Genomic DNA, 12,193 nt, shown 5'->3' with positions numbered 1-12,193 from the left:
AAAAAGTCAATACAGGACTAGGATCGAATCGTACTACACCGGCTCTGATGCTCGTCAGATGTGGCAGGGCTTGCAAACTATTACAGACAACAAAGGGAAGCACAGCCGAGAGCTGACACGAGCCATCCAGACGAGCTAAATTATTTCTATGATCGCTTCGAGGCAAGTAACACTGAAACATGCAATGAGAGCATCAGCTGTTCCGGACGAGTGTGTGATCACGCTCTCCGTAGCAGAAGTGAGTAAGTGCTTTAAACAGGTCAACATTCACAAGGCCGCAGGGCTAGAACGATTACCAGGACGTGTACTCCGAGCATGCACTGACTGACTGGCAAGTGTCTTCACTTAACCAACTGATTAATCAGTGTTATTCTCTGAGTTTGTTGGACTTCAGAAGGAAAATAAATGTAGCTAATGGGTGAACGTTTGTTCACTCAACAAACTTTGCTCACAGTGAGCTGAATGTATAAAAACTTGTTGAGTCTAATTACAATTTCATGTTTGTTTTTGGAAGTCAACACTGTATGTTGGTTCAGCTATATTCCCAGATGTGGAGCAAACTCACAACCCTATTGCAGCTGGTTGCCTTACAATTGTATGTTGAATTTTTTATGACCTGTGTTTTTGCATGTACATTGATTGGTTGATTATCTTAAGCTACACCAACATAAGTAACATACATTTTTCTAAAGTAATCCAATCTGTTATTAGTTGGACTTTTTGCATCTGTTACTGAGATGGCTATTCCAGTTATTATTGAGACTACCTACATCAAATAGAAGTATTTCCTGGCAGTCATTGTCAGTGCAGGTTGGGGGTGATTAACGTTCTCTGGCTGGATTCCAATTTTTCAAGTTGAATTGTATGTTCACTCAACGTCAAATGAAAAGTTGAGTGAACATTAAAATTCAACTTGAGAATGTATGTTGGTTCAGCTATATGCCAAACATTTTTGCAAACTCACAATCCTATTGCAGTCTGCTGCCTTACAATTGTACATTGATTCAACTTTTTTATAGTGCAGGGAGACAAAATACACCTCTCAACTCAAAGTGCAATGTAGCCTAGTTTAATTTCAACACAGGTGTATAGCGAGATAAAGTCAAGTTGCATTTGAAATGTGTTGATTGATCCATACACTTGTATTACAATGATGAGACTGCTTATCATTTTTCGAAGGAGTCGAGGAGGCCTTTGTTTATCAAATCAGATCAATGATCACTCACACCGCCAAAGTAGAAGAAGAGAGGATGAGAAGTGGAGAATAATAAAGTTGACCAATGAGATGTAGATTAGTTGCCCTTGGCTGGGAAGCTGACCCTAGATCTGTGCCTACAGGCAAGTAGCAGGGAAGATATGAGGGGGAGGGGTTCTCAATTGAAGACACCTTTAGTTAGTTAATGAGTGGAGGGCTGGGCTGGATAGATGGGGGTATAAAGACAAACAGGGAGCTGTGGCTGACTCTACTGTCACTGTCTTATAGTCACCATGTCTTTCTCAGGGAAATACCAGATGGAGTCACATGAGAACTTTGAGTCTTTCATGGAGGCTATTGGTAAGTCTTGCTGTTGGGTTTGTACTTTTGATTAGACTTGGGGTGTTAATTTCAGAAGTTGTAGTCCTTTCAGTAATGATGTTCAATGGTGACTGCGAATGCAATGGTTACTTCTGAGTAGCAAACTCAGGTAGCACATTAGTTTCCTTGGATGTTCTGGGAACAGAATGTGTCTTGATTAATGTTCGTTGTTTTTGTATGGCAAGTTCTTTAGTGTTCTGAGAACATGACTAACTATGAGAGCCTACAGAACATTATGCCTAAGTACTGACATTCCCACAGGAGAATATTTAAAGTCAGCTGAACAACTTGAGAACATTCCCAATGTAAAATGACTAATGTTCCTAGAACTTTACCTTAAATTAAAATGTTTGAACTTTCAGGAAATATTCTGGTCAAATAATGAAATGCCAAGAAAATAACATTTGGCAAATTCCTTTAATGAGAATGTTCCAAAGCCAAGCAACTGTCCTGCACCATTACCAGAATGTGGTATGCAAAATAACCAAGCCCTAAAATGTATGGTCCTCAGAATGTTATGTGCTAGCTGGGAATGCATTCAGATCATTGTGTTGCCATATTATAGTGCATACTTCAGTAGTAATAATTCAGTGTTCATGTCCCACTTCATTCACTTTTTTGTAGTACTAAAAAGCACCGTCTATGACTCTCTCGCTGCCGCAAACATGTAGGTCTCCCTGATGAGCTTATCCAGGAGGGCAAAGACATCAAGAGCATCTCTGAGATTGAGGAGACTGGAGACCACTTCAAGGTGACTGTCACCACGGGGACAAAGATCCTCACCAACTCCTTCACCATTGGCCAGGAGACGGAGCTCGAGTCGCCGACCGGGGAGAAAGTCAATGTGGGTGGCGCATGTCACAACCCAACCATGAGTTTCATACATGTAGCCTGGGTTTATCCATCTCCCTACATATACAGCAAGTATCTAACTAAACTATAAGTTCAGCTGATGTGGGGTTAGTTCAGGTCCCAAGTGATGTTGCGGGAGGACTGACTTTCGTTGGCAGAATCTCCTCTGCTCTCCAGGGACTGGGCGCACAGTTGCGTCTCAAAACCAACTCACACACCTGATGCACACTGTCACTTTTTTTTCTTCTCCATATATGGCCATCCAACTTGGGCCTGTTAAATTGGTCCTAGTTGACTGTAGTTGGTGACCACTGCTTTCAGATCTAACGTTGACCTCTCCTGTTTCAGTCTGTGGTGATGAGGGAAGGTAACAAGCTGACGGCCATCCTGAATGGGATCGAATATGTCACAGAACTTACAGACTCAAACACCCTCGTCAACGTGAGTCTGGGGCATATGGCTGGGGTTTCACGAAGCGACACAATTTCAGGGTTAATTTATACCATTAACAAAATGGCTAGTCTATGACAGTGCCGTGAACGCAATTCAACAGTTTGCTGCCGCCAATGTTCTAATTGCATGCTGACCCCACCGCTCGCGTCACAAAATAAATGTACGTGTTATTCAATCATTGCTCGCGCGCCTCAGCAAACATCTGTGTGTAATGATTACAGATGCTTTCTCTTTTCAGACAATGACTCTGTCTGTCATGTCATACAAGAGGACCAGCAAACGAATGTGAAGATCTACTGCACTCTTTGGATTAATAAAATGTGAAAGGCATTGAATGGTCTGGTCTCAGCATTTCATATCAATGAGTAGAACTTCAGGGGAAAATTGACGGTTGTAATAATGAGGCAAGGTTTGAGTTGGATGAATGTGGTATTCAATAGAATAGCGTAGTTCCGTGAACATTACACTCGGGCCAAAATGGATTTTCTACATTTTAATGTGACTGCTTTATAGCCAATGTGAACCCAGCAGTGTAGAAATGAAGGCTTTGGTAGTTCCATCTAGTCTGTTGCAATATGGGTCAGAATCCTACCACATTGGGTGCATCAGTTTAAAAGCAGATTCCTCAATTTCCAGCTATTTTTGAAAATCAAGTTTCAGGCAATGTTTTTGGACAATCCTTTCACTAGTTCCACCCCAGTGTAGCTGACAAGGGGCTAAAGGTGCACCATTTTGAGGGTGACCGGTTTCCCAGCTACAGTGTGGTTGGAAAAGCTAAGGACAACTGGATCCTGCACTTCCTGACGGGCCGCCCCCAGGTGGTAAGGGTAGGCAACAAGTCTGCCACACTGATCCTTAACACTGGGGCCCCTCCTGTACTCCCTGTTCACCCATGACTGCGTGGTAAAACATGACTCCAACACCAAGTTTGAGGTGCACCACAACACCAGTGGTAGGCCTGGTCACTGACGATGATGAGACCTGGCAGTGTGGTGCCAGGACAACCTCTCCCTCGATGTGAGCACAAAGGAGCTGATCGTTGACTACAGGAAAAGGCGTGCTAAACAAGTCCCCATTAACATCGACAGAACGAGTTTCTAGTTCCTTTGTGTCCACATTACCAACAAACTATCATGGTCGTGTCTTTACTATCATTAACTGAAGACTTCGTTTATATGAAAGATTCTCTAATTGGTTACTCGATTTTTAAACTTAATCATTTAATTGTAACTAGGAATTTGGGGCACCAAGGAAAGTATTCAGATTACAAAGTTATAATTTCCCAATATAACCTTTCAGATATTTTCCTATCTGATCAATATTCTTCTGATTAATGAGTTATTTATTTTACCTCGCGTTAGTCTAATTCCAAACGTCGTAAATTGTTGCTTATCTGTACGAACCCAGTCTTCACTATGAGTCATCCACACATCAATTGTCCTATAATTAATTTAATAAGAAATTCACAGAAATGCATAAACTTGGTAAATGTGGTTTACATGAAATGATAGAATGTGCCCTAGTAGGCCTTGTTAGACAAATGGGAAATGGGGGGGTCGACTAAGAAGTCAGAGTTAATTATAACAATTCAAATGTTAATCCTTTACACATGAACGCTCACTCATTCGGGAAAAATTGCAATCGATATATATTTACGCTCTGTGTCGTCTTGATCGCTGGTGAAAAGTTTGTCTTTCGTAGAATTGTCCGTCTCTGTCTTGGTTAGAGGGGATAGTTCAAAGTGACATTCGTTATAATGGATGTTTCGGCGGTTGTCATTCTTCGCGTTCAATGATACCGAATTCCTAGCTGCAGACTAGTAATTAATATCAGACTTATTCTCATTCTGTCGGTATCGATAGTCTAAGAGTTTAACCACGTGGTATGGTTAAAAGATTCTACGACCTTTGTCCTCCCCTAATGGAGAAAAACATGGTCTGCTGATCGAAAACCCGAGTGTGGGTTTTATTCGGAAGGGCGGACGAGGGCTGTCCCAGGATGTCTGACCCTAACTGGGCTCAGGGGCAGTTTGATTTAGTTCAAATCAAAAGGGAATTGTATTTTTCTTCATTAAACAGTCCACAATCATATTACACAATAATACAAACAGTATCATACTCACTCATTCAGCTTATACAACAATTAGATGTAAACCTCACATATTCAATCAATCCCCATACCAGTCTGCTGTTCCCACATGCTTCAAGAGGGCCACCATTGTTCCTGTTCCCAAGAAAGCTAAGGTAACTGAGCTAAACGACTACCGCCCCGTAGCACTCACTTCCGTCATCATGAAGTGCTTTGAGAGACTAGTCAAAGACCATATCACCTCCACCCTACCTGACACCCTAGACCCACTCCAATTTGCTTACCGCCCAAATAGGTCCACAGACGATGCAATCTCAACCACACTGCACACTGCCCTAACCCACCTGGACAAGTGGAATACCTATGTGAGAATGCTGTTCATCGACTACAGCTCGGCATTCAACACCATAGTACCCTCCAAGCTCGTCATCAAGCTCGAGACCCTGGGTCTCGACCCCGCCCTGTGCAACTGGGTACTGGACTTCCTGACGGGCCGCCCCCAGGTGGTGAGGGTAGGCAACAACATCTCCTCCCCGCTGATCCTCAACACGGGGGCCCCACAAGGGTGCGTTCTGAGCCCTCTTCTGTACTCCCTGTTCACCCACGACTGCGTGGCCACGCACGCCTCCAACTCAATCATCAAGTTTGCGGACGACACAACAGTGGTAGGCTTGATTACCAACAACGACCAGACGGCCTACAGGGAGGAGGTGAGGGCCCTCGGAGTGTGGTGTCAGGAAAATAACCTCACACTCAACGTCAACAAAACTAAGGAGATGATTGTGGACTTCAGGAAACAGCAGAGGGAACACCCCCCTATCCACATCGATGGAACAGTAGTGGAGAGGGTAGCAAGTTTTAAGTTCCTCGGCATACACATCACAGACAAACTGAATTGGTCCACTCACACTGACAGCGTCATGAAGAAGGCGCAGCAGCGCCTCTTCAACCTCAGGAGGCTGAAGAAATTTGGCTTGTCACCAAAAGCACTCACAAACTTCTACAGATGCACAATCGAGAGCATCCTGGCGGGCTGTATCACCGCCTGGTACGGCAACTGCTCCGCCCTCAACCGTAAGGCTCTCCAGAGGGTAGTGAGGTCTGCACAACGCATCACCGGGGCAAACTACCTGCCCTCCAGGACACCTACACCACCCGATGTTACAGGAAGGCCATAAAGATCATCAAGGACATCAACCACCCGAACCACTGCCTGTTCACCCCGCTATCATCCAGAAGGCGAGGTCAGTACAGGTGCATCAAAGCTGGGACCGAGAGACTGAAAAACAGCTTCTATCTCAAGGCCATCAGACTGTTAAACAGCCACCACTAACATTGAGTGGCTGCTGCCAACACACTGTCATTGACACTGACCCAACTCCAGCCACTTTAATAATGGGAATTGATGGGAAATGTTGTAAATATATCACTAGCCACTTTAAACAATGCTACCTTATATAATGTTACTTACCCTACATTATTCATCTCATATGCATACGTATATACTGTACTCTACATCATCGACTGCATCCTTATGTAATACATGTATCACTAGCCACTTTAACTATGCCACTTTGTTTACTTTGTCTACATTCTCATCTCATATGTATATACTGTACTCGATACCATCTACTGTATGCTGCTCTGTACCATCACTCATTCATATATCCTTATGTACATATTCTTTATCCCCTTACACTGTGTATAAGACAGTAGTTTTGGAATTGTTAGTTAGATTACTTGTTGGTTATCACTGCATTGTCGGAACTAGAAGCACAAGCATTTCGCTACACTCGCATTAACATCTGCTAACCATGTGTATGTGACAAATAACAATTTGATTTGATTTGATTTGATCTGCGGCTATTATATAAACAGCGTTATGGGAATGTGGCCACACCGTCTCTCTTGAGCTTCCCAAGTTGTGACAAACGGACCAGTTCGTAGCTGGATTCTTCACCGATCTTTCATACTAGAAAATGATACTCATTCTACTTAAACATCCTTTACTCCAACTGTCTTCATAATCTAGGTGGGATCATGTCATAGAGATGCATTTTAATCATCTTGCAGATCATCCTGTGTGAGTTTCATGTCTTACCTCAAGGTCTTGGTGTGGGTTCTCTGCAGGATGGCATAGGCCTTACACATGCAGTGTCCCACCTATTTTCCCTACCTGCCAGTGGGACACCCCTGCATTCATTGTTACCATCCCCAGAGCGGTGTTAGGATGGTATAGTTTACTGTCAAAGTAATATTGAGCCATTTATACTGCACAAATATAAACGCAACATGTCAAGTCTTTTCATGTGCTGAAATAAAAGGTCCCAGAAATGTTCTCAGTGCACAAATTTGTATACATCCTTGTTAGTGAGCATTTCTCATTGTAATAAGAATCCATCCACCTGACAGGTGTGGCATATCAGGACAGTGAGCGTGAGCGTTCATGTGTAAAGGATTAACATTTGAATTGTTATAATTAACTCTGACTTCTTAGTCGACCCCCCCCATTTCCCCTTTGTCTAACAAGGCCTACTAGGGCACATTCTATAATTTCATGTAAACCACATTTACCAAGTTTGTTTATGCATTTCTGTGAATTTCTTAAATAAATTATAGGACAATTGATGTGTGGATGACTCATAGTGAAGACTGGGTTCGTACAGATAAGCAACAATTTACGACGTTTGGAATTAGACTAACGCGAGGTACAATAAATAAATCATTGATCAGAAGAATATTGATCAGATAGGAAAATATCTGAAAGGTTATATTGGGAAATTATAACTTTGTAATCTGAATACTTTCCTTGGTGCCCCAAATTCCTAGTTACAATTAAATGATTAAGTTTAAAAATCGAGTAACCAATTAGAGAATCTTTCATATAAACGAAGTCTTCAGTTAATGATAGTAAAGACACGACCATGATAGTTTGTTGGTAATGTGGACACAAAGGAACTAGAAACTCGTTCTGTCGATGTTAATGGGGACTTGTTTAGCACGCCTTTTCCTGTAGTCAACGATCAGCTCCTTTGTTGTGCTCACATCGAGGGAGAGGTTGTCCTGGCACCACACTGCCAGGTCTCATCATCGTCAGTGACCAGGCCTACCACTGGTGTTGTGGTGCACCTCAAACTTGGTGTTGGAGTCATGTTTTACCACGCAGTCATGGGTGAACAGGGAGTACAGGAGGGGCCCCAGTGTTAAGGATCAGTGTGGCAGACTTGTTGCCTACCCTTACCACCTGGGGGCGGCCCGTCAGGAAGTGCAGGATCCAGTTGTCCTTAGCTTTTCCAACCACACTGTAGCTGGGAAACCGGTCACCCTCAAAATGGTGCACCTTTAGCCCCTTGTCATCTACACTGGGGTGGAACTAGTGAAAGGATTGTCCAAAAACATTGCCTGAAACTTGATTTTCAAAAATAGCTGGAAATTGAGGAATCTGCTTTTAAACTGATGCACCCAATGTGGTAGGATTCTGACCCATATTGCAAGAGACTAGATGGGACTACCAAAGCCTTCATTTCTACACTGCTGGGTTCACATCTGCTATAAAGCAGTCACATTAAAATGTAGAAAATCCATTTTGGCCCGAGTGTAATGTTCACGGAACTACGCTATTCTATTGAATACCACATTCATCCAACTCAAACCTTGCCTCATTATTACAACCGTCAATTTTCCCCTGAAGTTCAACTCATTGATATGAAATGCTGAGACCAGACCATTCAATGCCTTTCACATTTTATTAATCCAAAGAGTGCAGTAGATCTTCACATTCGTTTGCTGGTCCTCTTGTATGACATGACAGACAGAGTCATTGTCTGAAAAGAGAAAGCATCTGTAATCATTACACGCAGATGTTTGCTGAGGCGCGCGAGCAATGATTGAATAACACGTACATTTATTTTGTGACGCGAGCGGTGGGTCAGCATGCAATTAGAACATTGGCGGCAGCAAACTGTTGAATTGCGTTCACGGCACTGTCATAGACTAGCCATTTTGTTAATGGTATAAATTAACCCTGAAATTGTGTCGCTTCGTGAAACCCCAGCCATATGCCCCAGACTCACGTTGACGAGGGTGTTTGAGTCTGTAAGTTCTGTGACATATTCGATCCCATTCAGGATGGCCGTCAGCTTGTTACCTTCCCTCATCACCACAGACTGAAACAGGAGAGGTCAACGTTAGATCTGAAAGCAGTGGTCACCAACTACAGTCAACTAGGACCAATTTAACAGGCCCAAGTTGGATGGCCATATATGGAGAAGAAAAAAGTGACAGTGTGCATCAGGTGTGTGAGTTGGTTTTGAGACGCAACTGTGCGCCCAGTCCCTGGAGAGCAGAGGAGATTCTGCCAACGAAAGTCAGTCCTCCCGCAACATCACTTGGGACCTGAACTAACCCCACATCAGCTGAACTTATAGTTTAGTTAGATACTTGCTGTATATGTAGGGAGATGGATAAACCCAGGCTACATGTATGAAACTCATGGTTGGGTTGTGACATGCGCCACCCACATTGACTTTCTCCCCGGTCGGCGACTCGAGCTCCGTCTCCTGGCCAATGGTGAAGGAGTTGGTGAGGATCTTTGTCCCCGTGGTGACAGTCACCTTGAAGTGGTCTCCAGTCTCCTCAATCTCAGAGATGCTCTTGATGTCTTTGCCCTCCTGGATAAGCTCATCAGGGAGACCTACATGTTTGCGGCAGCGAGAGAGTCATAGACGGTGCTTTTTAGTACTACAAAAAAGTGAATGAAGTGGGACATGAACACTGAATTATTACTACTGAAGTATGCACTATAATATGGCAACACAATGATCTGAATGCATTCCCAGCTAGCACATAACATTCTGAGGACCATACATTTTAGGGCTTGGTTATTTTGCATACCACATTCTGGTAATGGTGCAGGACAGTTGCTTGGCTTTGGAACATTCTCATTAAAGGAATTTGCCAAATGTTATTTTCTTGGCATTTCATTATTTGACCAGAATATTTCCTGAAAGTTCAAACATTTTAATTTAAGGTAAAGTTCTAGGAACATTAGTCATTTTACATTGGGAATGTTCTCAAGTTGTTCAGCTGACTTTAAATATTCTCCTGTGGGAATGTCAGTACTTAGGCATAATGTTCTGTAGGCTCTCATAGTTAGTCATGTTCTCAGAACACTAAAGAACTTGCCATACAAAAACAACGAACATTAATCAAGACACATTCTGTTCCCAGAACATCCAAGGAAACTAATGTGCTACCTGAGTTTGCTACTCAGAAGTAACCATTGCATTCGCAGTCACCATTGAACATCATTACTGAAAGGACTACAACTTCTGAAATTAACACCCCAAGTCTAATCAAAAGTACAAACCCAACAGCAAGACTTACCAATAGCCTCCATGAAAGACTCAAAGTTCTCATGTGACTCCATCTGGTATTTCCCTGAGAAAGACATGGTGACTATAAGACAGTGACAGTAGAGTCAGCCACAGCTCCCTGTTTGTCTTTATACCCCCATCTATCCAGCCCAGCCCTCCACTCATTAACTAACTAAAGGTGTCTTCAATTGAGAACCCCTCCCCCTCATATCTTCCCTGCTACTTGCCTGTAGGCACAGATCTAGGGTCAGCTTCCCAGCCAAGGGCAACTAATCTACATCTCATTGGTCAACTTTATTATTCTCCACTTCTCATCCTCTCTTCTTCTACTTTGGCGGTGTGAGTGATCATTGATCTGATTTGATAAACAAAGGCCTCCTCGACTCCTTCGAAAAATGATAAGCAGTCTCATCATTGTAATACAAGTGTATGGATCAATCAACACATTTCAAATGCAACTTGACTTTATCTCGCTATACACCTGTGTTGAAATTAAACTAGGCTACATTGCACTTTGAGTTGAGAGGTGTATTTTGTCTCCTGCACTATAAAAAAGTTGAATCAATGTACAATTGTAAGGCAGCAGACTGCAATAGGATTGTGAGTTTGCAAAAATGTTTGGCATATAGCTGAACCAACATACATTCTCAAGTTGAATTTTAATGTTCACTCAACTTTTCATTTGACGTTGAGTGAACATACAATTCAACTTGAAAAATTGGAATCCAGCCAGAGAACGTTAATCACCCCCAACCTGCACTGACAATGACTGCCAGGAAATACTTCTATTTGATGTAGGTAGTCTCAATAATAACTGGAATAGCCATCTCAGTAACAGATGCAAAAAGTCCAACTAATAACAGATTGGATTACTTTAGAAAAATGTATGTTACTTATGTTGGTGTAGCTTAAGATAATCAACCAATCAATGTACATGCAAAAACACAGGTCATAAAAAATTCAACATACAATTGTAAGGCAACCAGCTGCAATAGGGTTGTGAGTTTGCTCCACATCTGGGAATATAGCTGAACCAACATACAGTGTTGACTTCCAAAAACAAACATGAAATTGTAATTAGACTCAACAAGTTTTTATACATTCAGCTCACTGTGAGCAAAGTTTGCTGAGTGAACAAACGTTCACCCATTAGCTACATTTATTTTCCTTCTGAAGTCCAACAAACTCAGAGAATAACACTGATTAATCAGTTGGTTAAGTGAAGACACTTGCCAGTCAGTCAGTGCATGCTCGGAGTACACGTCCTGGTAATCGTTCTAGCCCTGCGGCCTTGTGAATGTTGACCTGTTTAAAGCACTTACTCACTTCTGCTACGGAGAGCGTGATCACACACTCGTCCGGAACAGCTGATGCTCTCATTGCATGTTTCAGTGTTACTTGCCTCGAAGCGATCATAGAAATAATTTAGCTCGTCTGGATGGCTCGTGTCAGCTCTCGGCTGTGCTTCCCTTTGTTGTCTGTAATAGTTTGCAAGCCCTGCCACATCTGACGAGCATCAGAGCCGGTGTAGTACGATTCGATCCTAGTCCTGTATTGACTTTTTACCTGTTTGATGGTTCGTCGGAGGGCATAGCGAGATTTCTTGTAAGGTTTTCTGGGTTAGTGTCCCGCTCCTTGAAAGCGGCAGCTCTACCCTTTAGCTCAGTGCGGATGTTGCCTGTAATCCATTGCTTCTGGTTGGGGTATGTACGTACAGTCACTGTGGGAACGACGTCGTTGATGCACTTATTGATGAGGCCAGTGACTGATGTGGTGTACTCCTCAATGCCATGGGAAGAATCCCAGAATATATTCCAGGCTGTGTTAGCAAAACAGTCCTGTAGCTTAG

At 42.8% G+C, this 12,193-nt stretch overlaps 2 protein-coding genes across 2 annotated transcripts; one reads left to right on the top strand and one right to left on the bottom strand.

Annotated features, from left to right (window-relative positions):
* The first annotated feature begins 1,448 nt into the window (after positions 1-1,448).
* LOC115146581 (fatty acid-binding protein, liver-type-like) lies at positions 1,449-3,211 on the top strand. The gene is made up of 4 exons (XM_029688661.2): positions 1,449-1,555; positions 2,248-2,420; positions 2,777-2,869; positions 3,120-3,211. Exons 1-4 carry the CDS (start codon positions 1,489-1,491, stop codon positions 3,168-3,170), a joined length of 384 nt encoding a protein of 127 aa, XP_029544521.1. The 5' UTR covers positions 1,449-1,488; the 3' UTR covers positions 3,171-3,211.
* Positions 3,212-8,701: 5,490 nt separating this feature from the next.
* LOC135561560 (fatty acid-binding protein, liver-type-like) lies at positions 8,702-10,461 on the bottom strand. The gene is made up of 4 exons (XM_065003274.1): positions 10,355-10,461; positions 9,490-9,662; positions 9,043-9,135; positions 8,702-8,793 (listed from the first exon to the last, which is right to left on the bottom strand). Exons 1-4 carry the CDS (start codon positions 10,419-10,421, stop codon positions 8,743-8,745), a joined length of 384 nt encoding a protein of 127 aa, XP_064859346.1. The 5' UTR covers positions 10,422-10,461; the 3' UTR covers positions 8,702-8,742.
* Between the last annotated feature and the right edge of the window lie 1,732 nt (positions 10,462-12,193).

Source organism: Oncorhynchus nerka, linkage group LG18 (genome assembly GCF_034236695.1).
Source record: "Oncorhynchus nerka isolate Pitt River linkage group LG18, Oner_Uvic_2.0, whole genome shotgun sequence".
NCBI classification, from domain to species: Eukaryota; Metazoa; Chordata; class Actinopteri; order Salmoniformes; family Salmonidae; genus Oncorhynchus; species Oncorhynchus nerka.
Note: the sequence above shows the minus strand (reverse complement) of the source record. Positions and strands in the feature narration are given on the sequence as shown.

Coding starts and splice junctions, on each gene's coding strand:
- LOC115146581 (XM_029688661.2), top strand. CDS start 1,489: ATGTCTTTCTCAGGGAAATACCAGATGGAGTCACATGAGAACTTTGAG. Junction 1,556..2,247: donor GTCTTTCATGGAGGCTATTG/GTAAGTCTTGCT, acceptor GCAAACATGTAG/GTCTCCCTGATGAGCTTATC. Junction 2,421..2,776: donor CGACCGGGGAGAAAGTCAAT/GTGGGTGGCGCA, acceptor CTCCTGTTTCAG/TCTGTGGTGATGAGGGAAGG.
- LOC135561560 (XM_065003274.1), bottom strand. CDS start 10,421: ATGTCTTTCTCAGGGAAATACCAGATGGAGTCACATGAGAACTTTGAG. Junction 9,136..9,489: donor CGACCGGGGAGAAAGTCAAT/GTGGGTGGCGCA, acceptor CTCCTGTTTCAG/TCTGTGGTGATGAGGGAAGG. Junction 8,794..9,042: donor ACTCAAACACCCTCGTCAAC/GTGAGTCTGGGG, acceptor TTCTCTTTTCAG/ACAATGACTCTGTCTGTCAT.